This window comes from Bufo gargarizans, chromosome 6 (genome assembly GCF_014858855.1).
Source record: "Bufo gargarizans isolate SCDJY-AF-19 chromosome 6, ASM1485885v1, whole genome shotgun sequence".
Taxonomy (NCBI): domain Eukaryota; kingdom Metazoa; phylum Chordata; class Amphibia; order Anura; family Bufonidae; genus Bufo; species Bufo gargarizans.
This window is the reverse complement of record NC_058085.1, coordinates 253,567,146-253,593,111: the sequence shown is the minus strand read 5'-3', so window position 1 is coordinate 253,593,111 and position 25,966 is coordinate 253,567,146. Positions and strand designations below refer to the sequence as shown.

The following is a 25,966-nucleotide window of genomic DNA, read 5'->3' as shown; positions in this document are numbered from 1 at the left end:
CCTTCAAATCACATTTATTACAATAATCATCATACAGAAGATGAATAAAACAAGTAGCATTGTAATGAAAGTGGATACACAAAACATCAACTGCTAGCAAAATGTTGGCACGTATAGGAGGCTAGGTGACACACAGGCAACCACAGCAAACCAAGCTGTCCCCTCCACCTAGTAGATCATCACTGCAGCAACAAAATGAGCTGCACTGCCATGATGGGTGGGTGGCGATGGCCCCGAGTGGTGCAAGAGCTGCACTGCCCTCATGAGTAAAAGAAACACCCAGGTTTATGAGCTGAACTATCCTGATGGGTGGAGGGCACTGGCACCAGGGTGATGAGCTGCACTATCCTGATGGGTGGAGGGAACTGGCCCCAGGGTGATGAGCCGCACTGTCCTGATGGGTGGAGGGCACTGGCCACAGGATAATGAGCCGCACTGTCCTGATGGGTGGAGGGCACTGGCCACAGGATAATGATCTGCACTGTTCTGATAGGTGGAGGAAACTGGCCCTAGCGTAATGAGCTGCACTGTCCTGATGGATAGAGACACTGGCCCCAGGTTCATGAGCTGCCCTATCCCGATGGGTGGAGGGCACTGGCGCCAGGATAATGATCTGCACTGTCCTGATGGGTGGAGGGCACTGGCCCCAGGGTAGTGAGCTGCCCTGGCCTGATAGGTGGAGGGCACTGGCCCCAGGGTAGTGAGCTGCACTGTCCTGATGGGTGGAGGGCACTGGCCCCAGGTTTATAAGCTGCCCTGTCCTGATGGGTGGAGGGCACTGGTTCAATATGTATGAGCTGCCCTGTTACATTGAGGACTCTGGCACTTGGGCACTTCTCTGGTCTCCTACATTTGGTAGCAGTTTCGGATCATTCAAGGGGTTCCTATATTAACGTTGCTGTCAGTATCACAGACACATCTGTCATGATGGAAGAGACTAAAATATTACACCCCAGGAGGGAGGGGGGTCTGCATGTTAGCTCTCTTCTATATAAAATGCTAGAAGATTAGTAATATGGCAATGACATAAAACTGGCCAGGCTGCCAGACAGTGAAGAACATGAGCATAAAGAGGTTGGAAAATTCCCCCATGATCCGCTCTCAATAGACATCTTCTCATCTGCCCCAGAGGACAAGGCACGAGGTCGGACTCTTCCAGTCACTGAATATAAAAATACCTGATGATACAAAAATAACTCTGCAGAGAGATGCACAATGGTGTCCTCCTCCATAGAGAGACTCTTGGCCATGACTTGTCTGCTACATGGAAGACCATCTGGTAGCAGAGAAACAAATGGAGACGCGCAGCCTCCGTGTAAAAGGCTTTCAGGTCCAGCTACAAATGTCTGGGATCTATCTACACAATATACATACACAATCTATGTACAAGAATAAAGTGACAAGTATGATACCATCCGGCTATGTGCAAACTGAAGCAGATGGGGCTTTGGATGTGGCTCCACGAGGCTCACTTCCTCACCCGCTGGTTTTGGAACTTCCTCCGTCTCTCACATCGCAGGCACAGAGTAGCGGGCGTTTTGCAGGCTTTATGAAACACGGCTTTACACACCCCACACCTAGAAAAGAGAATAAAAGGCTGAGCTGCTACTGCCAACTAGTGGAGGGGCTGGAAACAAATCATTGCTGTAAACTGATTGGACAGAGCAGATTGATGTCAGCTTTCCTGCACATGTTGTATACATCATTAACCAATTCATGACTGCAGGATAAAGGATTAATAGGACATCAACGGTGGCTTTTTAAAATTTATTTATGAGAAAACAATGTTGGCGGTAGACTGTGGATTGCAGAGTAACTGGGTCAGACTGGACGTGCACCTGTTTGACATTTACAGATTATCCTGTGCAGAATAAAGCATCAGTACTGGGCTGCATGGTACCAGGGTTCTCTGCTTAGAGTTTGATGTTCTGCATGAGCTGTAGTTTCCTCCAGGTTCTATGGTTTTCATGCACATTCCAAAAACTATACAAAATGGGACTATCCTTACTGCCAACAGGGTTGTTCCACTTTAAATGTAAAAACACAAAATGCAATCGCACACTGCAATCAGCACTCTGCCCTGCCTTTATGCTGGATGTTGAATAATGCATTGGTGTACATTTTGGCCAAAGCGTAATAAGCCACTCACCACGTCAAGGTCGCCTTCATGAGTGGTCCCTAACACTAGTTCCTACCTTTTATGGGCCATGACAGCCACATAAGGTCCAGGGAGCGCAGGTACAGCATGCACGCCAAGCACACTCTGCTTTTAACCCCGTCCGGTGCCATTACAGCTTTCATCGGATCCAGGGATGCAAGTACTCACATGCATGCTGAGCCCACTTTATACTTCTCCTGGAGCCTAATGGCTACTGGTAGGTGCTGTATAAGCAGACTCAGTTTTATACTGACTTTAAAACCAGCCTCCAGGGGGCAGATTAACTGGACAGGTGTGCTTGACTGCTTGGAGATCGCCACGCCTCCAATACGTACTACAAAGAGAAAAATATGGAAAATTTCAGCCCGCACAACCCCTAGCAGGTGCAGATTGCTGTGGCGAAATAGAGATATAAATGTAAAAACACAAAATGCAATCGCACACTGCAACCAGCACTCTGCCCTGCCTTTATGCTGGATGTTGAATAAGGCATTGGTGTACATTTTGGCCAAAGCGTAATAAGCCACTCACCACGTCAAGGTCGCCTTCATGAGTGGTCCCTAACACTAGTTCCTACCTTTTATGGGCCATGACAGCCACATAAGGTCCAGGGAGCGCAGGTACAGCATGCACGCCAAGCACACTCTGCTTTTAACCCCGTCCGGTGCCATTACAGCTTTCATTGGATCCAGGGATGCAAGTACTCACATGCATGCTGAGCCCACTTTATACTTCTCTCTGGCAGGGCAGAGTGCTGTTTGCAGTGTGCGATTGCATTTTGTGTTTTTACATTTATATCTCTATTTCGCCATAGCAATCTGCACCTGCTAGGGGTTGTGCAGGCTGAAATTTTCCATATTTTTCTCTTTGTTCCACTTTAAAACAGCAGCAGAGATGACGTCTGACCACTAGGGACAGTACAAAATGACTGGTAGAAAGTTGGTCGTTTCTACCTATGCCATCGGGATCCAAGTGCAGCCTCTTGAAATTTTTAGCACCTAGGAGACAGCAGGCCGAAGTGGACCTTTTAAAACCAGTTCTGTTAACAGGCGAAACCAAACCCTCCCAAGGCCAGTCAGGGGTGACCAGCATTCAAGTTTAAACCCCTTCTGATCTTATGGCTTTGTATCCAGAGTGCAGCCAGATGCCTTAGGGTACTTGCACACTAGCTGCAGGACGGATCCAACAGGCTGATCACCCTGTCTGATCTGTCCTGCCCTTATTTAGCTGTGCCACCGCTCCGACACCATTGACTATAATGTGGACGGGGCGGAGCTCCGATGCAGCACGGTAAGAGGCCGCCGGTCTAGCACTGACAGACGTGCTGCGCCGGAGCTCCGCCCCCGTCCCCATTATAGTCAATGGGGAAAGAGCGGCGGTCCGGCGGCACAGCGAAATAGTGGCAGGACGGATCCGACAAGGTGAACAGCCTGTCGGATTCGTCCTGCCGCTAGTGTGAAAGTACCCTTACAAATTCACTTCTAAAGACTTGCATGCCATATAGCAATTACAGCTAATTATCCACTGGGGATGCAGGATCTTCAAGCATCCAGCTGAATCAGCAATAAATCGGCCCATCGAAGGTGCACTTGCATGGATGAAGCCTCATACATCATCCACAGACCTCTCAAAATGCAGCTCGCCATACATGCAGAATGAAAATGAATTGTCCAACAGTAGGAAATTCACGTTGTAGTGAACGGGAGCCACGCTGCTTCTGTAACCCCCTGGAACGGCATCTGTATTCTGTGGGCCACAAATTACATACGGTTGTGTGCATGAGGCCCAACTGTGAACCTTTACACATCCCCCCAAAAAAAAATAATAAACTAGGTTCCTTTAATAATAAATCAAATTTTATTGAACATGATTAAAATACACTAATAACTACGTATCAATAGTAGGGAATCTAAATAATATGCCACATATCAATGCATCCTGATTAAATATCCAGAATACATGATTAATGCCATAACTAAATGCTCCATTAGCTATCTCACATGAAGTACAATTAATACTGCATGAATACAACCACATTAAAATGGAGTCCCATAAATATACAGTTGCAAGAAAAAGTATGTGAACCCTTTGGGATGATATGGATTTCTGCACAAATTGGCCATAAAATGTGATCTGATCTTCATCTAAGTCACAACAATAGACAATCACAATCTGCTTAAACTAATAACACACAAATAATTAAATGTTACCATGTTTTTATTGAACACACCATGTAAACATTCACAGTGCAGGTGGAAAAAGTATGTGAACCCTTGGATTTAACTGGTTGAACCTTCTTTGGCAGCAATAACTTCAACCAAACGTTTCCTGTAGTTGCAGATCAGACGCGCACAACGGTCAGGAGTAATTCTTGACCATTCCTCTTTACAGAACTGTTTCAGTTCAGCAATATTCTTGGGATGTCTGGTGTGAATCGCTTTCTTGAGGTCATGCCACAGCATCTCAATCGGGTTGAGGTCAGGACTCTGACTGGGCCACTCCAGAAGGCGTATTTTCTTCTGTTTAAGCCATTCTGTTGTTGATTTACTTCTATGCTTTGGGTCGTTGTCTTGTTGCAGCACCCATCTTCTGTTGAGCTTCAGCTGGTGGACAGATGGCATTAAGTTCTCCTGCAAAATGTCTTGATAAACTTGGGAATTCATTTTTCCTTTGATGATAGCAATCCGTCCAGGCCCTGACACAGCAAAGCAGCCCCAAACCATGATGCCCCTACCACCATACTTCACAGTTGGGATGAGGTTTTGATGTTGGTGTGCTGTGCCTCTTTTTCTCCACACATAGTGTTATGTGTTTCTTCCAAACAACTCAACTTTGGTTTTATCTGTCCACAGAATATTTTGCCAGTACTCCTGTGGAACATCCAGGTGCTCTTGTGCAAACTGTAAATGTGCAGCAATTTTTTTATTTATTTTTTTGGACAGCAGTGGCTTCCTCTGTTGTATCCTCCCATGAAATCCATTCTTGTTTAGTGTTTTACGCATCGTAGATTCACTAACAGGGATGTTAGCGTATGTCAGAGACTTTTGTAAGTCTTTAGCTGATACTCTAGGATTCTTCTTCACCTCATTGAGCAGTGTGCGCTGTGCTCTTGCAGTCATCTTTACAGGACAGCCACTCCTAGGGAGAGTAGCATTAGTGCTGAACTTTCTCCATTTATAGACAATTTGTTTTACCGTGGACTGATGAACAGCAAGGCTTTTGGAGATACTTTTATAACCCTTTCCAGCTTTATGTAAGTCAACAATTCTTAATCGTAGGTCTTCTGAGAGCTCTTTTGTGCGAGGCATAATTAACATCAGGCACTGCTTCTTGTGAAAAGCAAACCCAGAACTGGTGTGTGTTTTTTATAGGGCAGAGCAGCTGTAACCAACACCTCCAATCTAATCTCATTGATTGGACTCCAGTTGGCTGACACCTCATTCCAATTAGCTCTTGGAGATGTAATTAGTCTAGGGGTTCACATACTTTTCCACCTGCACTGTGAATGTTTACATGGTGTGTTCAATAAAAACATGGTAACATTTAATTCTTTGTGTGTTATTAGTTTAAGCAAAATGTGATTGTCTATTGTTGTGACTTAGATGAAGATCAGATCACATTTTATGACCAATTTGTGCAGAAATCCATATCATTCCAAAGGGTTCACATACTTTTTCTTGCAACTGTAAATTGTGCAGATGCAATAATCACCTCCACCCTACGAACTAAATAAGATTCTGGCAATAAAGTGCTTATCTGAATAACATACCAAAGTGCTGCTGTGCGTGTCGCAAGCTTCCTCAACGTGTGTTTCGCAGTCTGGCTTCGTCAGGATGAGTCCTCTTCTGGGAATGTTTTCAATTGCTATATAGCGTAGGATGAAGGTAATTATTGCATCTGCACAATTTACAGGTAGCCTTTATGGGACTCCATTTTAATGTGGTTGTATTCATGCAGTATGTATTGTACCTTCACGTGAGATAGCTAATGGAGCAGTTATGGCATTAATCATGTATTTGGGATATTTAATCATGATGCATTGATATGCGGCATATTATTTTGATTCCCTACAATTGATATGTAGTTAATGTATTTTAATCATGTTCAATAAATTTTGATTATTAAAAGGAACCTAATTTACTCATTTTTTGGGATGTGTAATGGATATATTGAGTGTTCCAGTAAGGTGCATATATTGAATATTTGGATCTATCTGGTGAACACTAACTGTGAACCTTGGCAACTAAGATATTGTAAGTCAGAAGATGTTAATAATAGATCTCAATGAGCCAAGACAGCCACAAATAGGCTGCTGTACCACTTAAAGGAGTTGCACCACCGAAAGTGATTATTTCAAATTTTTCAAACCTAGCTCTAAATTCTTTTATTTCAACTGCAAAAGATTACAAATTTAGTTTAGCCACTGGGTAATTTAATAATCTACACCTATATAGCGCCACCTGCTGTTTGATCTTTTCCTTATTTCTCCATCCACCTTTTACATTACTAAGGCGGCCACACAGGCTCAGCTCCATATTACAACTGCCACCAGCTGTATCGACTGTAAGAAGCTGCGACAGTTACAGGGAGAGCGCTGCAGAAGAAAGGACACGCTCCCTGAGAAAGGACACACATCCTGAACTGGCAGCCCAAAATAAACTTAGCAGAACAATGATTGGGAAGATCTCTGGATCCATCTAGAGAGATGCCATGTACTATATGATGTGTGATTTTTATTTTCTTACATTAATCATGAGATAACCCCTTTAAGTTAGCAGATGGGATGCAATGCCCTGCAATGACGTGTTAAAGATGAGCAGACCCACATATAGTCCACAATGCCTTCCTCCTACACCAATAGGGAGCTCAGATTGTGAGCTTCACTGGGGACAGCAACAGATGGATGATGTCTGTACAGTGCTGTGGAATAAGTCAGCGCTATATAACGTGAGTAAAATAAAGAAATGCCAGCATGCCTATATTTAAGAACCAAATATTGACAATCCAGGTAACTGTCCGCTTTTGTCATGTTTCCTGTCCCTATACCAGACTCCTCAGTCGTCACCCCACTAGACTAGAAAACGCAATGGCCAACCTGTAGTGTCTATACAGTAGTCCCTCAAGATAAAATATTAAATTGGTTCCAAAGTGACCATTGTATGTTGAAACCATTGTAAGTTGAGTAATCTGTTTCAAAGCCCCAAAATGTCATCCAAGATAAGAGAAATATGTGATTACACTTACCGGTAATCGTTTTTCCTTGAGCCTATGACAGCACCCATGGATAGCATCCGCCCCTCTCTTCAGGACAGGAAACAGGAAGCACAGCCTCTTTAAAAGGAAAGTACTACCCCCATCATGCCAGTCCTATTCCAAGAACTAAGGAAACAGAAAAGACTACACCACAGGACACAATATATCTATAATAAATCAAACATATTTTTTTTGTATTACTCCAATTATAAATAAAAGAGTATTTATACTATATCTATACTAGGATCAAAAATCCTCTTTTTTTCTTTCTTTTTTTTTTTTTATATTTTGGGAGGGTCCTAGGCGGGTGCTGTCATAGGCTCAAGGAAAAACGATTACCGGTAAGTGTAATCACATATTTCCCTCCTCGCCTATGACAGCACCCATGGATATCTAGGCGAGATTATCTAGGGTGGGACAACTGCTTGGAGGACTTTATGCCCAAACCCTAAACCCTCCTGTGAAGGAAGCTGCAGTCTATAGTGCTTAAAAAAGGTATGTGAAGAACTCCACGTAGCTCTGCAAATCTGGTCAATAGAAGCAGAAGCTCTTTCTGCCCAGGATGTAGACACCGCTCTAGTTGAGTGTGCTCCAAACCCGGCAGGAGGAGGAACCCCTTTAGAGGAATATGCAAGGTAAATGGTCTGTTTAATATATCTGGCAATAGATTGTGGGGAACCCCTCTTCTGTCCCTGAAAGGAAACCACAAGCTTAGAGGACGACCTCCAGTCCTGAGTGGCAGAAAGGTACCGAATTAGGCACCTCCTAACATCAAGGCAATGGAATTCCCTTTCCTTCTGATTTTTTGGTGAAGGGCAAAAGGAAGGTAAAACTACATCCTGTGATCAGTGAAAAGATGACGAAACCTTTGAAAGGAAGGCAGGGTCAGGAGATAAAATAATCCTATCCTCTAGAATGCTAAGATACGGTCTTTCAATTAAGAAGGCCGATATCTCGCTCACTCTTCTAGCAGATGTAATAGCTAGCAAAAAAGACAATTTATAGGTTAAGATTTTTATTGGGATATCTTCAATGGGCTCAAAAGGATCCCCAGTTAAGGCAGACAAAACTAGATTTAAATCCCAGGGAGGAACTCTGGACTGGTGCAAGTTTAGAAATTGCAATGACAAATCTTTTTATCCAGGTGTGGTCTTCTAATTTATACTCAAAGAGAGTGCTTAAGGCAGAGATATGGACCTTCAAAGTACTAGGTCTAAGTTTTTTATTCCAACCCTCCTAGAGGAAGCTAAGAACTACTGGTAATTCTGGGGGCTCTAGGACATTAACAGGCTTATTTGCAAACCTAAGGAAGGCCCTCCAAATCCTTAAATACATTTTTGACAGCCTATCTGCTGGACAAAAGGGTGTTTATTACCTCCCCAGAAAGACCCTTCATTTCTAGGATTTGCCTCAACAGCCAGGCTGTCAAGTGCAGGCTCTCTAATTGTGGATGAAGTACCGGCCCCTGCACTAGTAGCCCCGGGAAGACTGGAAGTACCCAGGGATCTGCCACCGACATCTTCCTCAGCCAGGAAAACCAGAACCTCCTGGGCCAAAAGGGGGCTATAGTAATTACTAGAGCCTTCTCCTCCCGAATCTTCTTCAGGACTAGGAGTAGGAGTAGTTTTATAGGAGGGAAGGCGTACAGGAGGCCTACTCTCCATGATTGGGCCAATGCGTCCACCGCTGTGGGCTGCTCCGATGGAGATAGGGAGAAGAATTCCTTCACTCTTCTGTTTTCCCTTGTGGCAAAGAGATCTACCACCGGGAAACCCCATAGGGCCACAATGTCGTCGAAGATCCGCTGATTTAGGGACCATTCCCCCTGCCGAACACAATGTCTGCTCAGAAAGTCTGCAGTTACATTCTCCGTCCCCTTTAAGTGTACTGCCCTGATCGATGGAAGGAAATTTTATGCCAGCTCGAAAATTTCTTTGGTCAGAGACATCAGGTCTGGGGATCTGGTCCCACCCTGACGATTGATGTGAGCTACTGCCGTCATGTTGTCTGAATAGATCAAGATATTTCTGCCTTTTAAGAGGTGGAGGCTCCTCTTCAAGGCCATGAGGATCGCTAGAAGTTCTTTGAAGTTTGAGACTTGGAGACTATTTCCTGATTCCAATGTCCCTGCAGAAGTAGAGAATCTGTGTGGGCTCCCCAACCCCAAGGACTCACATCTGTAGTCAGAGTTAGGGGATCCTTCCTTGACCAAGGGACTCCTTTTTGAAGGTTGGAAGGCACCGTCCACCATTCTAGGTCTTTTAACGTTTGAGGTGAAAGGAAAGAGAGAGAATCCAAGGATTGGGGATCTTTGTCCCAAACCCCCAGGAACTGCAACTGTAGTGACCTTGAGTGGAAGTGGGCCCATTCTACTCCCAGGATTGCGGCTGTCATCAGGCCTAGAACTGACATCGCTTCTCTTAAGGAGATGGAGTGGCGAGCTATAATGTCTTGAACCCTGGAGACTAGCAGAGATATTTTTTGTGGTGGAAGAAAACACATTTGTTTCTGGGAGTCCAGGAGTAGCCCCAGAAAGGTGCATAACTGTCTTGGCACAAGACTGGTTTTCTGGAGATTTAATTCCCAACCCAGTTTCTCTAGAACCTCCCTGAACCAGGAAATCAGATTGATTAACTGGTCTGGTTCCTGAGAGAGAAGGAGAAAATAGTCTAGATAGGGAATGACAATCAAATCCCTCTCTCTCAGATGAGCCATCATGTCCACTATTATTTTTGTGAAAAGCCTGGGATAACCCAAATGGCAGGGCCTGAAACTGTACCTGTAGGAGTCTATCTGGAAACTGAACTGCTATTTTTGCCACTGGGGCGTCCAGCTTTGGAGCTCTATCCCAATCCGCTGAAGCCGTATCTTCAAAGGGATACTTCCGCTTTAGGGCAGATGGCACAAAAAAAAAAAACTTTGTCTGGCCTACTCCATTCATTTTTCATTACAGAAGTTATATTCTCGTGAACATTAAAACACTTCAATTTCCTAGGACCCAGGCCCTCAAACATAGTATCTCTCATAGACTGAGGCTCTGACTGGTCATCAAGTCCCATGGTCGCCCTGACGATCCTGACTAGGGAATTAAATGTTTTCCGATAGGAACAGAGGTCTTCCCGCCATCTGCTCATCCTGGGAGTGATCCGAGGACGGTAGCTCTCCCTCCTCCTCTAACCCAGATAACAACTCTTGATTGCTTGAAAGGGGAATGGAGGCAGCAGCAGAAGTGCTGGGGCGATTTTCAAGCAGGTTACCCAAGGACTCTTTCACTGACTCCTTGACCTCGTCCTTGATAATTTGTTTTAGGCTTGATAAGAGAGAAGGGGCCTCATCCTCCAATAATTTGCCCACGCAGGCCGGTTTACCCCAACCGGACGGTAGCCTTCTCTTACAAAGTGCGCAGCCAAGCTCCTTGGATCTTGACACCCTTCTCTCTTTGGAAGTCTATGCACACAGAAAAAAATTCCCATCAGGATAAATGTAATACATGAAAAATTGCAGGGTATTCACCCCTCTAACCCCCACCGGTACCAAAGATTCGTTGGTGGTTTCAAAGCGCTGTGTGGGCTCCATTTTCTGCCTTTGGCTTTCCTCTATGGAGATTGCTGCAGGCCACAACACCAGCCTGCAGCGAGAGCTGTCTGGATTTAAACTTAGGCACGCCCCCTCCCACTGCTTGAACCGGAAGCTTTAGGATTCGGCGCTGACCAATGACGCCAGCGCCGACCCGCTCACCCGGAAGTGACGACGCAGCGCTCCCGCGCGAACGCCAGATCGCAGCCGAACTTACGGCACGGCTGCAGAGGTTCGCCGTGCAGGGGACACCAAAGCGACCCCGACGGGGGAGTGACCAGAGCGAGCGGGAGTCCAGGGATCCAGGCTTCAGCAGCGGCTTCCGGAGAAGAAGTATGCCGCTCGGGTAGGCCCTCCTCCCACGGGTAAACACCAGGGGCTCCCGCAGCTCAATCCTCAGCGTGCTGTGCATCCACCCTGTCCCTTAGGACAGGAAACAGAACTGGCATGATGGGGGTAGTACTTCCCTTTTAAAGAGGCCATGCTTCCTGTCCTGAAGAGAGGGGCGGATGCTATCCATGGGTGCTGTCATAGGCGAGGGGGGAAAATTAAGATTTAAGAGAAATAAGCAGATAACTAAGACAGATAACACAAATCCTTACATATAACAGTCAGGGATAGCTCCTAACTAGCACCTAATCCAGCTATTTTACCAGAGAAGTTGCCTTGATTGGTTGGAGCCGAGCCTGAGACATTGTATGTTGAGTCTAGTTTCATCTTACGATGGGTTAGAAAAGACCAATGTATGTTGAAAATATTGTATCCTGAGACCACTTTATCTTGAGGGATCACTGTACAAGCCAGACCGCAGAGGCATTATCTGCTGTACCATAGGGACATTTCTTTAGTGTAAGTGTAAGATATGTTTGAATACCCGAAAGCAGCTTTCAAAAACGTATCCCTAAGGGGATTCAGTCACGTGAACAAGGCAAAAAAGTAAAGTTTAAAAGATTAAAAGGGGTTATCCGAGACTAACAAATGCTCCCCCATATGCCGGGCACCTCACACTGAATCTACTTAGCTTGTTCCCTGCAGGGGACCAGGAGGGGGATAAACTTTGTTTTTCCATTTTACATCTGTGTACATTTTTTTTTGCAGGGCATAATTAGAGCACTCTATTGTGTCCTGCAAAAAAGATGTATACCGATGGGAAGCACCTCAGTGGCTCATTTGGATCACTAAAGTGAATAGATCTTCCCAGGGATACATTTAAACACAGTTTTGGGTATGCAAACTTATCCCCTCATCACAGACATGATATGAATGATCCCCAAGTTATTTAACGTACCCACAATCGCAGGAGGATTCTTGTCAGAATTAAGCTGATGAGAGAGACAATAGCTTTGGGCTTCCTTACTCACCTTGTTGTGGTGTCAAACTGGAAAGGGTAGATGATGTCATCCTGGTTGCAGATCTGACAGATGAATCCTCTCTGGCTGCACAGGTCACACCTATAGACATGGCTGCTGGCAAAGTCTAGGGCAGATTGGAGGCAATATTCAAATGCTCCATCAGCAATCTGCAAGAAATACTGACAGTTACCAAGAGCTGATGGCCGACAGGGCAGGTCTAGTGCTACAAACATATGGGGATAAATAGTGACTGAAACCGCACCTGCTTCAAGTCCTGCATGCTGTAAGTATGAGCACAGTCCAGGAGATACTCACGTTGGTCTAGGCTGCGAGTAGAAAAGAGAAGTTATTCAGTACTGTAGAATGGGACTGGTGAGCAGCTCATTGGGTGGCACTGCCCCTACCCTTGACATCAGTTTCCTTCTCATTAATCAGTCAGGACCCTCTTACAAAGTGACAAACAGGCAGTGACTACTTAGTATAAGAAATTCAATGAAGCAGCACTCTGCAGGCGCAAAGAAATATGCAAACATTGCCATCATTTACAGTGGTATTACTGTATTGGTGTTTGCATTTTAAGGTCAGTCTATATTGACATTGACTAAAGAGGCACAGCCTGCTGGGGAACACTCAAGGCAAGCGGCTTGGTGCCTACACCAGGTCCCAGCCAACCTATACACACAATGGCACCCTGCAATCTCACTTACGGGGTTCCGATGGGAGACACAGGGAGTCTGCTCTCTCTGTCACCGCTTACATGTGGACGGCGCCATTGTATGTGGCATGTAAGGGGTTAAACAGCACAAATGAGCACTTTTGCCGTTGGGGGCTGTTAGAGCAGGAGCGCGGCTCTAATATGAGAGGGGGGGACCTATTCAGCGCTTAGACCAGGCCGGTGTGAAAAGGCGCTGACCCAGCCTAGGGCCTCTTTGTAACTGCCACAAAAAGGCATATGGGTGGTCACTAAGTGACTAACAGTGTCTGGTTACCCTTCTATTAGAGAAAGCCTTGTCTCTCACTGAGGGCTCACACTGGGATAAAATTCAGGAGAACTCAGAACAAGGGAGTTTAATATTCATGACAGCCAAGAGTGCTGACTGCAACACACAACATTATAAGCCACCATAAGTAGCAAGCAATCGTGAAGAGAAGGCTTCAAAGAATTTCTACCATCAGACTCCATGTACAAAATTTACATAGAACCCTTCACTCCCACTTGATGGAGCTGACAGACTTATACCTAGAGCAGGGGCCACATCAGCCTTAGGGTTGTCTGCAAAGGGCCGTTAGTAATTCTGCGACTGTGTAAATGTAACAATGCCAGTGAGGCGTAGATGCATTTATAGCATGTTGAAGGCATGTTAACACATTGTTAAAAAACACAAAACGGGTAAAAAAAAAAAAAAACGCCTACCTATTTTGTTTTCTGGCTGGAAGTCTAACACCGTTTTGCCCCCACAGATCCTGCTGCTGATCTGCGCTCTCACCATTACCTTCCCGGCTGCTCTGCAATCATGTCGACGGAGCGCGCACCTGCTACTACATAGCGTGGAGGTGGAGCTGTGGCGTGCTGCGTCGACGTGATTGTAAATATAAAACGTGGTACTAACACACATATTGCGGGCCTTGTGACACGTGACCTAGAGCCAAGTTTACTGTGATAAAATCCCATCTCTATGCCACAGGCTTTCTTGTACTGTACTCTGTGATGTCATTTCTACGTGGTCTGTCCCACACACTGATGTGTCGAGTAGTGGGTGACTATTACATTCACCTTGTGCTGAGCTCCTGCAGTGCTCCGCTGCGACAAGTCATTAGATACTCCCCCAATAACCTCAGCTTCTCCCGGCTTTGGCTTATCTCACACATGGTCTGTGTGTGCCTATACAGCCGGTCATTTAGGTATTTGAGGTTAAAGATTGGTTCATCTTGCACCATCTTCAGGAAGTTCAGAGCCGGTCTGGACACCTGCAAAGAGAACAAAAAGCTCATTTGCCACTTAGATCAATGTGTGGAATATATTAAATTGAAATGTCATACAGAAAGCTTACAACCAAGGACATGAGACATGTGAAGGGGAGACCGGTGACTGCTCACTTCTATCACAAGTAAAGTAAGTAAAGCCGCTTTCACACAGACAGTGAGAAATAACGTATCATGCATAAATCTGCACCCCTCCTGGACCCCTGCCAATCAGCTGTTAGAAGAGGCCTGAAGTACTGTGGCCTCTTCCTAGGCTATGTGACGTCACTGTACATTGGTCACATGGTCTAGTTGCAGCCAAGCCCCATTCAAGTCAATGGGACAGAGTTGCAATACCAAGCACTTCCACTATACAATGTATGACGCTGTCCTTGGAAAGCTGCTCGGAGCCGGCTGCGCTCACTGGCGCACCCCGAAACAGATGATCGGCAGGGGTGCTGGGACTTGTGATACTGAGGATTATTATCATCATCATTTCCCAGATAAGCCCTTTAAGAAACAGAGATGACAGATGGGCAGTGATGAGGAGCGTGCGCCACCTCAATGTCTATCTAGTAAGAGATCAGGCAGAGTGTAAAGCAGTCAACACAAAAGGTGCCTCAACCACCAGGAAATGAACACTACACTGGGGAGTGCACAGATCCCTGTTGTACTCACCGCTCGTTCCATCAGATCCCAGTTATGCACAATCCTGGAAGGGATAATGGACACTTCATCCTGATGACACAAGTCACAATAGTACAAACCAGAAAATGCACACAATTTCGCCTTCCCAAACTGGAATCCAATCTGTTTATGGCAGCCTACAATGAGAGGAGACAAGTGAGACCCACACAAAGCAACGGCAGCAGCTACATCGCACACAGCAGCCACCCACCTGCACACTTAAAGTTCTGTGTGTCCAGACCTCGCTCAGTGGGGATATGCAGGAGATACTGAAAGAGCAAGTGATCCCTGATGTGAGGTTTAATGTGGAAGTTTGCAGTCCTCAGGAAAATCACAGCATCATCTTCCAATTCCAGGAACACAGCTCGGACAAGCTCTCTCCAGGTTCGGGCTTCAGCTGCATTCTCTGCCTGTAACTGCAGAGAGCCCTTTGTGGTCACCAGCCGGAAGCAGGAGGGACTTCCAAGGCTGGAGTCTGGCAGAATGTCCTTCACCATCTCTACAGTATAAACATTGTACAGAGACTTCTCACTGCTCCGGAGCTGGAAACATTTCAGTGCTCGCTCAGACAATGAAAACATGAACCTCATCCAAGATTTGTGCACCTTCATGTACAGAATGGACTCTTTCAAAGCATCTGACTCCACTTCCACTTGAAAAGTCCAGTCAAACACCCGGCAGGGAGATACTCCCTCATCGGGAAGCTCAGCATTTTGTGCAGACTTTGGACAATGTAAAATCTCCCAACCATCATCCTGCGGTGGTCGAAATTTTTGCACAGCTTCCTGAATTCTGTCCACCCAGTCCTGGGCCTCGTTTTTAGATGGCGCCCTCAGATACAATCTTTTATTAGAAAACTGAACGTCAAAGCGACCATCGCTGTGTGCGGGGCCCACTGACTCACAACGCAGCAGAGAACAATTCTCTGCACAGTTCTGCTCCTCTCCCTCCAAGCACAGCCGAAGCTCATACGGTGTCAGTTCACAGTAATAAGGCTTGTACAGACCTAAGGCATGTTTACGTTCCAGAGAGCCCAGCATCAGTAGACCACGGAATGGGTTGGGAAGTCCTGTAGAAAATATCAGAATCAGAACAAGACCTAAGATAAGATGTCACAGGGAAAGCAGTGTACAGACTGGAAATACCTATCTGTCTGCGGTGCACTACATGAAAGGCTGCACCGGGCGGCTTCAGGGACTCAGAGCTGGTGGCATCAGGCAGATGGGAGGCCAAGTTTCCAATTCTAGACTCCTCTAATGCAATAACAGGACATTCTGTCTGGAAATCATCTTCAGAGATCCAGCTCCGGCTTTTCTGGACAGATGAAAAAAAACAATTGCTCCACTAATTTCTGCTCTTGGGCTGCAGTAAACGATTATTTTTGCAATCCAGTAATCTACAGATTATTTTTACGATTAAGCGAGTAATCCAATAAGAAAAATCTTCTTAAAATAACGTATTGCTTTATAAACACAATATTTGTATTTCTTACAGTGGTACAGCAGATAATTGCACACACATAAGGCTTCTGTCACAGCTGCAATATACATTCTGTCAGAAGAACAGCCAGAATGTACCATATCAGGTATAGCTGGATACTGCCGGCTGCTGCAGCGATTGACTAATGGGGTTCGGCCTTGTTATAGCATTCAAGCTGGGTTTTGGCTGGACAAAATTTTAAAAAAATGCCGAAACATGGCGAGATGGCCTTGGACCACATTATAGTGAATGAGAGCATATGGCTGGTTGTATCCGACTATACCCAATACGGTATACTCCAGCAAGCTGTTCTTTTGCCATGTCTCCCACTCCCCAAGTGCCATCTGCCCCTCCATGCCATATCCCCCTCCCACAGTGCCTCCATGCCATCCACCATGTCCCCCACTCCCCCCGTGCCATCAGATCAGCCCCTCCATGCCATATCCCCCACCCAGCACCAACAGCCCTTCTATGCCATCCATGTCCCGTCCTCTACTCCCCCAGCGCCATTAGCCCCTCCATGCCATTGTCATCCAGGTCCCCCAGCGCCATCAGCCCCTTCAAATCACAGGTACCCCTTCAAACCCCCCTCTAACTTTATACTTACCTTTTCTGGCAGTGCACTGACATGGAGTCGGCAGGAGACTGAACCGCGTCTTCTTCCCAGCATACACTGGGAGGGACCTGTCGTCACACACAGCATCAAGCGGCGGCGCTGACGATGTGTGCATGCAAAGCCCTGGCCAGTGCAGCGCGGTGCCGAGTCGGGAGGCCTCAGAGCGGTGAGAGGCTTCACTTCACTTACACTCCGTGGTCATGTGATTATTAACGATTCCTCAATGCAGGGAAATTACATCAAGGAATGTTTTTGCCTCGATTACATAGATCAGGGCTCGACAAATCCCGGGCGCCAGGTCGCCATGGCGACCAGGAATTTGGTCCTGGCGCCTTGGGTATTTGCCATGGCATGAAAATATAATGCAAAATAGGCCCAGCACTCCAGCAGCCAGACGGGCGCAGTATCTCTTTAAGTTCACAGTAGACGCGGCGTCACGCACGAGTCCGCGTCTGGTAGGTCCGCCCCTCCCGCTTCCCGCCACAGACAACAGTAAAGAGGATCGATTCGCTACTGCCTCAGGCTCACCGCAGTTAAGAGGACCGCTACTCGCACAGTCTGTCCTGGTCCTTCCTTACCGCTTCCCCTGTGTTCTAATGGGCCCCTTACACAGTCCATGTTCCGCTGGCAGTCACAGTCGCTGCTTGCAGCCTAGAGCGCTTCTGTCCGCTGGGTGCTGGTTGATTTGCTAGCTAGCCGTGCACCCAGCAGAGGAACTTGAGCCGGCTGTGCTGCGGGACTATTGTTGCTGCTGGCCTTGCTGTGACCTGACCTGACTGCCGTGACCGCGAACCAGCATCACCCTCCAGACACCAGTCATCCTGCAGAGAGAGTGACTTATCGTCTCCTCCAGGATTCAGTTTGTTTGAAGATCTACTCTGCCTGCCGCTATGCCACAGTGACAGCAACAGCAAGTGCACAGTAAGTTAGCAGCAGTGTGCACTGAAATGCCAAAGTTCAGAGTTGGGGGCAGACAGCAGGCACAGTCCATATGGAGGGGCTAAGGTGGCACTGGCACAGTTCATAAAGGGGGGCTATGGTGGCACCTCTTTATGAACTGTGCTTGCTGTCTGCTTATGTGCACCAAGCCACCACTATTTTGAACTGTGCTTGCCGCTGTGCTGCCTATTATATAGTGTGACACCATAGCCGCCTTCCCTCCCATACAGCTTTAGGCTCCATTCACACGTCCGCAAAATGTGTCCGCATCCGTTCCGCAATTTTGCGGAACAGGTGCAGACCCATTCATTCTTTATGGGGACGGAATGGATGCGGACAGCACACAGTGTGCTGTCCGCATCCGAATTTGCGGTCTGCAACTCCGCAAAAAGATAGAGCATGTCCTATTCTTGTCCGTAGCTTGCGGACAAGAATAGGCATTTCTATGGGGGTGACGGGCTGGTGTGTTGCGGACCTGCAATTCGCTGGTCCGCAACACACCACGGACGTGTGAATGCAGCCTTATGAGGTTAAAAAAAAAAACTGGCTCCTAACCTTTTTAGCTGGCTCCTAGATTCAAAGGAAATTTGTCGAGCCCTGACATAGATGAATCGTTTCAGCCCTACTCTGCTCTGACAGTAATGTCCACTATACCTAGAGTCAGAGAGCAAGAGGTACACAGCAAAAGGAAGACAGGGATAAGAGGTACAGAGTAGTGGGCTGAGAGAATCCACATGCCACAGGCATAGACAGGCAGATTTTATTCCTTCAGCACAATAGTTACCAGCACTACACCAGGTACTCACTGGGAGTTCTGCAGCTGGAGATGCCTCTGCTGAGGGAGACCTACTGCCAAGGGTAACAGGTATACAGCGGGCATCCACTTCATGTGTGGGGAGAGCAGGAGGAGGAGGTTCAGAGACTGTGAGGTCGTCCTCTTGGACACGGTCATTGAGGGGTGCTGCCTTGGGTGTGTCTGCTGCTGGAATCTCCTCAGCTTCCTTGTACTCTTCCCCAGCTTTTAGGATTTCAGGGATGGGTATTTGATAGAGAGGACACTGAGATGCTGTGTCAGGCGTCTCAGCCTCCGTGTCCCTGGGAATCAGAAAGTGTTAAACATCAGCTGTCAGCTCCTAGCATCCACCTACAAGATCACAATCGTACAAAGTCCCAGAGGCAGCCATGTGACAGAGGCACAGACTTAACTTCCACCACACATGACTCAAGGCTTTCACATTTATGTGATCTGCAGTAAAGAAAACAGAAGTGGAAATAATGTCTGCATCCTGCCTTGGTTTTCCATCCCCACCCATACTTACTCCATGTCAGCATGAGCACCCTCCGCAACATCACATGTGTCTGGAAGCTGACGGGAAAACGTAGAGATCTGGGGGGATGCAGGTGGCACTGGGGCCTGGTTTAGTGGTTGTTCATCAGATCCCAGGCTGGACGAAAGCTGGGAAGATGAGGTGCTGTTATCCAGGCTTAGAGAAGAAGACTCAAGTTGCCTCTTAGTGTTACTGATCATTGAATGGTTGGTGTCATCAGACCCAGAAGACTGGGAGACAGAATCCAGGGATTTCCTCCTGTGCGGCTCATACTGAACAACGCGCTCACTGTTCTCCAGCCACAGCCCTGACAAGGTCAGAGGGGACGCCGTCCACTCATTCAGAATGGAAGACTTGTACGACAGAGAGAATGTCAGGGAGGAGAGGCCCTGCAGGTAGCTGAGAACAACATCACAATCCTCTGCATCCAGCAGCAGTGCAAATGGCTGGTAATACTCCATCAAGTGAGACTTCTCCCTCTGTAGAGTGAGGAAATAACACTCCATTAGAGATTCGTTGAGAGCCAGACGCAACCAGGAGCGGCAACGGCCCACGTCACTGTTTATGTAACTTATCTTCTCCAGCTGAGTGGTAACGTCCCTGCAAGACAAGAGAGTAAAAAATAAAAATTAAGCATCAACCCGCTGGCAGTATAGAAGCAGACCAGTACACAGAGGAGGCACCAGTATAGAGAGTAATCACAGGACAGCACACAGAGGACAGACCAGTATAGAGAGTAACACCAGGCCAGTACACAGAGGACAGACCAGTATAGAGAGTAACACCAGGCCAGTACACAGAGGACAGACCAGTATAGAGAGTAACACCAGGCCAGTACACAGAGGACAGACCAGTATAGAGTAATCACAGGACAGCACACAGAGGAGACACCAGTATAGAGAGTAACACCAGGACAGTACACAGAGGAGACACCAGTATAGAGAGTAATGGTAGGACAGTATACAGAGGACAGACCAGTAGAGAGTAATGGTAGAAGAGACCAGTATAGACAGTAATGGTAGAACAGTACACAGGAGAGACCAGTATAGAGACTATGGTAGGACAGTACACACAGGAGAGACCAGTATAGAAAGTAATGGTAGGACAGTATACAGAGTATATCAGTATAGAGAGTAATGTTAGGACAGTATACAGAGTATACCAGTATAGAGAGTAATGTTAGGACAGTATACAGAGTATACCAGTATAGAGAGTAATGTTAGGATAGTACACAGGAGAGACCAGTAAAGAAAGTAATGGTAGAACAGACCAGTATAAAGAGTAATGGTAGGACAGTATACAGAGGACAGACCAGTAGAGAGTAATGGTAGAACAGTACACAGGAGAGACCAGTATAGAGACTATGGTAGGACAGTACACACAGGAGAGACCAGTATAGAAAGTAATGGTAGGACAGTATACAGAGTATATCAGTATAGAGAGTAATGTTAGGACAGTATACAGAGTATACCAGTATAGAGAGTAATGTTAGGATAGTACACAGGAGAGACCAGTAAAGAAAGTAATGGTAGAACAGACCAGTATAAAGAGTAATGGTAGGACAGTATACAGAGGACAGACCAGTAGAGAGTAATGGTAGAAGAGACCAGTATAGACAGTAATGGTAGAACAGTACACAGGAGAGACCAGTATAGAGACTATGGTAGGACAGTACACACAGGAGAGACCAGTATAGAAAGTAATGGTAGGACAGTATACACAGTATACCTGTATAGAGAGTAATGTTAGGACAGTATACAGAGTATACCTGTATAGAGAGTAATGTTAGGACAGTATACTGAGTATACCAGTATAGAGAGTAATGTTAGGACAGTACACAGGAGAGACCAGTAAAGAAAGTAATGGTAGAACAGACCAGTATAAAGAGTAATGGTAGGACAGTATACAGAAGAGAGACCAGTATAGAGAGTAATGGTAGAACAGACCAGTATAAAGAGTACTGGTAGGACAGTACACACAGGAGAGACCAGTATAGAGAGTAAAGGCAGGACAGTATGCAGAGGAGGGAGAAGTACAGTTGTAATGTCAGCGTACCGTCTCTCCATATACTGACCGGTGAGTGATTGCCTTCAGAAGAGGCCAGAAGGCCGGCTGGGGTAAGGGGACCTGGCGCCCCTTGTTCCTCCTTTTGCCAGCTTGTGTTTTGATAAACTTCACTTTAAGTCCATGGATGAAGATGGCTTCCAGGGCCACACAGAAGCTAATAGCATCATCATCGTCGCTAGTGATGACATCATCAGTAGTCACATAGCGCATCTGAAGGGCACGGAGCGAGGACGATAACTTTTTTGCTATATTCTGTCACCAGTGGAAGAAAACAGTATTACAGGAAATCGATCAGAAAAAGGTTGACTGCTTAGATCAAGTTTTTACATTAAAAGGTTTTCCCCATCTGGGACATTTATGGATATGCCAAAAATGTCTGATAGGTCCTGGTCCCACCTATCCCAAGAACGGGCCCTCAAAGTGAACATAGAGAAGTGTGCGGTGTGCTCTTAGTTCACGGCAGGGCCGTGAACTAAGATAGGTGCAGGTCCCAGAGGTAGGTCCCACACCTTTATTGCATACCCTTTCCATATGCTATAAATGTCCCAGATGAGGCATCACTTAGATTTTTCGTGAAATGTATTTTCTTGAAATCTTTCCGTTTTTACTCTCACAGCTGAAGCGGTCAACAGACTGACACTCCCTGTAGAGGTCACTTCTCAACATCAGCCCGAGCTGCAAATAAGGTGGTGAGGTTACAATGAATAGCAACACCTTCATTAGGCTTCAAGTGCACGGCCGTATCTGTATTTGCAAATCGCAGATCCGCAAAACACAGATACCTGCCGTGTGCAACCTGCATAACGGACAAGAATAGGACATGTTCTATATTTTTTTTTTGCGGGGTCAAGAAATGGACAAACGATGTGCTGTCCACATCTTTTGCGGCCTCACTGAAATGAATGGGTCCACATCTAATCCGCAAAAAATGTGATTGGATGCGGACCGAAACTACGGTCATGTGCATGAGGCCTTATAAAGCTGAAGAAAGATTACACAGGGTAATAGGGCTCAGCTCCTCCTCCTCCTCCCTGCACGCCCTCCACAGGGACAGCCTAGTACCTCCTCTTCCCTACAGAATTCAGAATACTCAGCTCCTCTTCCTGCATGGCACCAAGCATGCGCCCTGCAATCTCATATGGAAGTAATCAGATTATGGGGACAACGGAACCTGTCAGATTGAAAATGCAGTGCAGTCTGCAGGCAGCGTGTTATAGCGCAGGAGGAGCTGAGCAGATTGAGATACATATTTGTGGGAAGAGATCCAGCAGAACCTGTAATCTAGTCATTTAAATCTCTGCTCTTTCCAGGCGGGTGGGTGGTCTGACAGTCTAAGCACACAGAGAGAGGACAGACCACAGGACTCCTAAGACTAGAAGCAGCAGAGGTTTTCCTCTGGATAGGTCAGCAGTATCTGATCAGCTGTTTGGGAAGGTACGGGCACTTGCAGCTTAGCCTAGGCTGAGTGACGTCACACTCACTGGTCACATGGCCTAGACGCAGCTCAGCCCCATAGAAGTGAATGGGGCAGAGCTGCGATACCAAGCACAGCTGCTACACAATGTACGGTGAGCCAAGAGAAGGCCGCAGAGCCACTGTGAGCATCGGTGCCCTCTCAAATAGCTGATCACGGGGGTCCTGGGTGTCAGACTCCCACCGATCAGGTTACACTGAATCTTTCCCCACAGAACTATACATCAATCTGATCAGCGCCTCCTGCTCTATAACAGGGGCGGCCTGCAGACTGAGCTGGATTTTCCAAGTGACACGTTCCCTTTTGAAGGTAAAATGTCAGCTTCAGCTCCGAGAGCAGCAGAAAATAGTGACACAGGCTGCTCCCAGTCTATTACTTGTGTGTGAATAATGTCAGTCAATGCAGTGTCCTTCCAGCAAGGAGTCCAATGTATTATGATAAGCAGGTCCAACCCCTGCCACTGATTGACAGATTTCCGAGAGGAAGGAAGAACAGACCCGACAAGTTCCCTTTACAGCACATGACATAGAAGACAATAGGCGATAGAGATACTTCAACCCTTCATGTCAGAGCACGCTCATAATATTCTCCCATAGAGGACAATGGGGGGGTCATTTATCAAGCACTGGCTTTTCACGCCAGTCATTAACAGCCTCTGCGCTGCCAGAGGAAGCTCCTAATTTAAGACGAGGCGCAGACCTTCTCATACATTAGGGGTGCGCCTCCTGCAGTCCATGCGACTGGAAGGAAATCTACTCCATTCCCCGACTGGAGTAGTTTCCACTCCACTTTTCCTCCTGTTTCCAGGCCCTTGCCAGGTCCCCACCACTCCCAAGCGGCTAAGACGGAGTAAAAATACTGTGTGCGGCAAAAAGGTCTTGCAACTTTTTTTTTTATGTCAGAAACTGGCAAAGGGCTGTTGCTCGCCCCCTTAATCACTAAGTGAAAAGAGAACAGAATAAACTATACAATCAGAATTAGTCTATAATAAGGTGATACGTAATAATGCTAATGCCTACGAGCCATACAGTGACGCTCCGGCCCTTCGTAACGTAAGGTCCGTATGAGGCCAGACACACACGAGAGTTCAATGCGATAAACTCGCAGCGTGTGTCAGTGAGAAGTCCAGTTCTGGCCTCCGGCCTCTGCTCCTGACAGGATCACACCACATTATTCTGATTTACGATGCTGTGTAACCCTTAGCCCCCTTTCACACGAGCGAGGATTCTGCACGGGTGCAATGCGTGATGCAAACGCGTCGAGTCCGCATGGAATCCGGACCCATTCATTTCAAAGGGTCTGTGTACATAAGCGTTGGGTTTTCACGCATCACTTTTGCGTTGTGTGAAAATTGCAGCACATTCTATATTCTATATATGCAAGCAAGTGCGGATGCGATTTTCACGGATGGTTGCTAAGAAATGTTGTTGGTAAACATTCCGTTTTTATCACACACGTGCAAAACGCAGTAAATCGCATTGCACCCACGCAATAAAAACTGAACGCGATCGCAAACAAAACCGAATGGCTTTGTTTGCGAAATCGTGCAGTTTTCACTGAACGCTTCCGGACACGCTCGTCTGCAAGGGTCCTTTGAGTCCTGGAATGTATTGTATTAAACTGACAGCATTATGTCAGTGTAATTCAGTAGATTCCCGAACCCTCAGGGTTACAGAGCATAGGTATAATGCTGTGCGATCCTGTCAGAGGAGCAGAGGCCAGAACTGGCTGGGAGTTTATCGCATTGAACTCGCTCGGATGTCTGGCCTTAGAACGCTCGTTCTTGATAATTGGCTTGTACGACAGAGCAGCTGATCAGCCGACAATCTAACGAACGATCATTTCAGAATGAAAGATGTCCGATTATCAGCAGCGAGTCTCACTGCGTAATCTATCAATAATCAACAGAACTGAATGGGGAAGGAACGCCTGCGGTAGCGATCATTCCTCCCACAGTTTGGATCGGCCAGCATAATCAGGCCAATGTAAACAAGCACCAATAGATGTGTCACCAGCCATTGGCACCCACACTACCTGATCAGCCAGTGTAACAGGACCGACTGTGAGCTGCCCAGCAATGCCAAGCTTTGCCTATTCTCTTCCAACAGCAACAGCTCTGTATCCCCCAAAAAATAAAAAGTGTCCACATGACAGCCCACATGCACCGTGACAACAATCAATTCGGCTTAACACTATAAAATGTTGTCTAAAGATAATGGAGGAACCCTGCAGCCTGTGACAGGAAGGACTCCGGCAATAATCAGAGTCGTGTCCTGAATTTATAAGCCTCGGGATTACTTCCCCAAATACACACATGGCATGGGGCGGCAGAGACGTTACTACCCGATGCAGTTAAAGGGGTTATCTGACCCCTACAATGCCCCCCAAATGCCAGGATCTCTCATACAGAGATAGAATCGACCAGGGTGAAAGGGAGTGGGTTAAGTATAACCTGTATGAGGGGCCTGGGCATTTTGGGGGCATTATAGGGGTTGGAGAACCCCTTGTCTGGTGGCTGTGACATGAATGGTACACTAGAGCAGAGTGACCCCAGAACAGGTGACATCCATACCTGCTTGACATCTTTGTGGTCAGGGAGTGTGGCCTGCGGCGTATACATGTCAGATCTCCGACACAATCCAGTCACATGTCCTGCGGGAGCAAAGAGGACACTTAAGATGGGGGCTCTGAACCCTAAAAGTCAGCGACACCCCACAGCAACCTCCACACCCAGGGGCACCCGGCCTCCCAACAGAAAATACGCGCAGCAACCCCTCCCCCCCAACACCAAACACACACACAGACACCCCCCAAACAGTCAGCGACACCCCACAACCGCCCCACACCCGGAACACCCTAATACCTTACATTTATCTAGGAGATATAACAATAACACATCACATATGGCGGACCACTGACAATAATGAGGCAGAGCGGGTCCCCATGTCCTCTACCTGAGGGGCCACACAGACCACAGACGCTCCGCGGACTCCAGGGAGAAAATAACAAATTTCCGGTCACGTGTACCGCTGTTAGTGACGACTCCAGTAGGGCGGGGCTATCATGTCACATGAC

The 25,966-nt window shown here is 46.8% G+C and overlaps 1 protein-coding gene across 2 annotated transcripts; it reads right to left on the bottom strand.

Annotated features, from left to right (window-relative positions):
* On the bottom strand, positions 1 to 25,966 carry PLEKHM1 (pleckstrin homology and RUN domain containing M1). 2 transcript variants are annotated; one of them, XM_044296551.1, is made up of 12 exons: positions 25,846 to 25,966; positions 25,464 to 25,543; positions 21,425 to 21,669; positions 19,342 to 19,950; positions 18,829 to 19,117; positions 16,134 to 16,302; positions 15,200 to 16,057; positions 14,980 to 15,125; positions 14,114 to 14,307; positions 12,602 to 12,665; positions 12,349 to 12,506; positions 1 to 1,577 (listed from the first exon to the last, which is right to left on the bottom strand). In XM_044296551.1, exons 2-12 carry the CDS (start codon positions 25,509 to 25,511, stop codon positions 1,469 to 1,471), a joined length of 2,889 nt encoding a protein of 962 aa, XP_044152486.1. In that variant the 5' UTR covers positions 25,512 to 25,543; positions 25,846 to 25,966; the 3' UTR covers positions 1 to 1,468. The 2 variants fall into 2 exon arrangements, with proteins under 2 accessions (XP_044152486.1, XP_044152488.1); XM_044296553.1 differs by having other exon boundaries at positions 25,760 to 25,881.

Excerpts from the sequence above, each read along its gene's own strand:
- PLEKHM1 (XM_044296551.1), bottom strand. The coding sequence starts at position 25,511 with ATGTATACGCCGCAGGCCACACTCCCTGACCACAAAGATGTCAAGCAG. Across the intron at positions 19,118-19,341 it reads GGTGCTCATGCTGACATGGA|GGACACGGAGGCTGAGACGC; the intron begins GTAAGTATGGGT and ends TCTGATTCCCAG. Across the intron at positions 12,507-12,601 it reads GCATGCAGGACTTGAAGCAG|ATTGCTGATGGAGCATTTGA; the intron begins GTGCGGTTTCAG and ends TATTTCTTGCAG.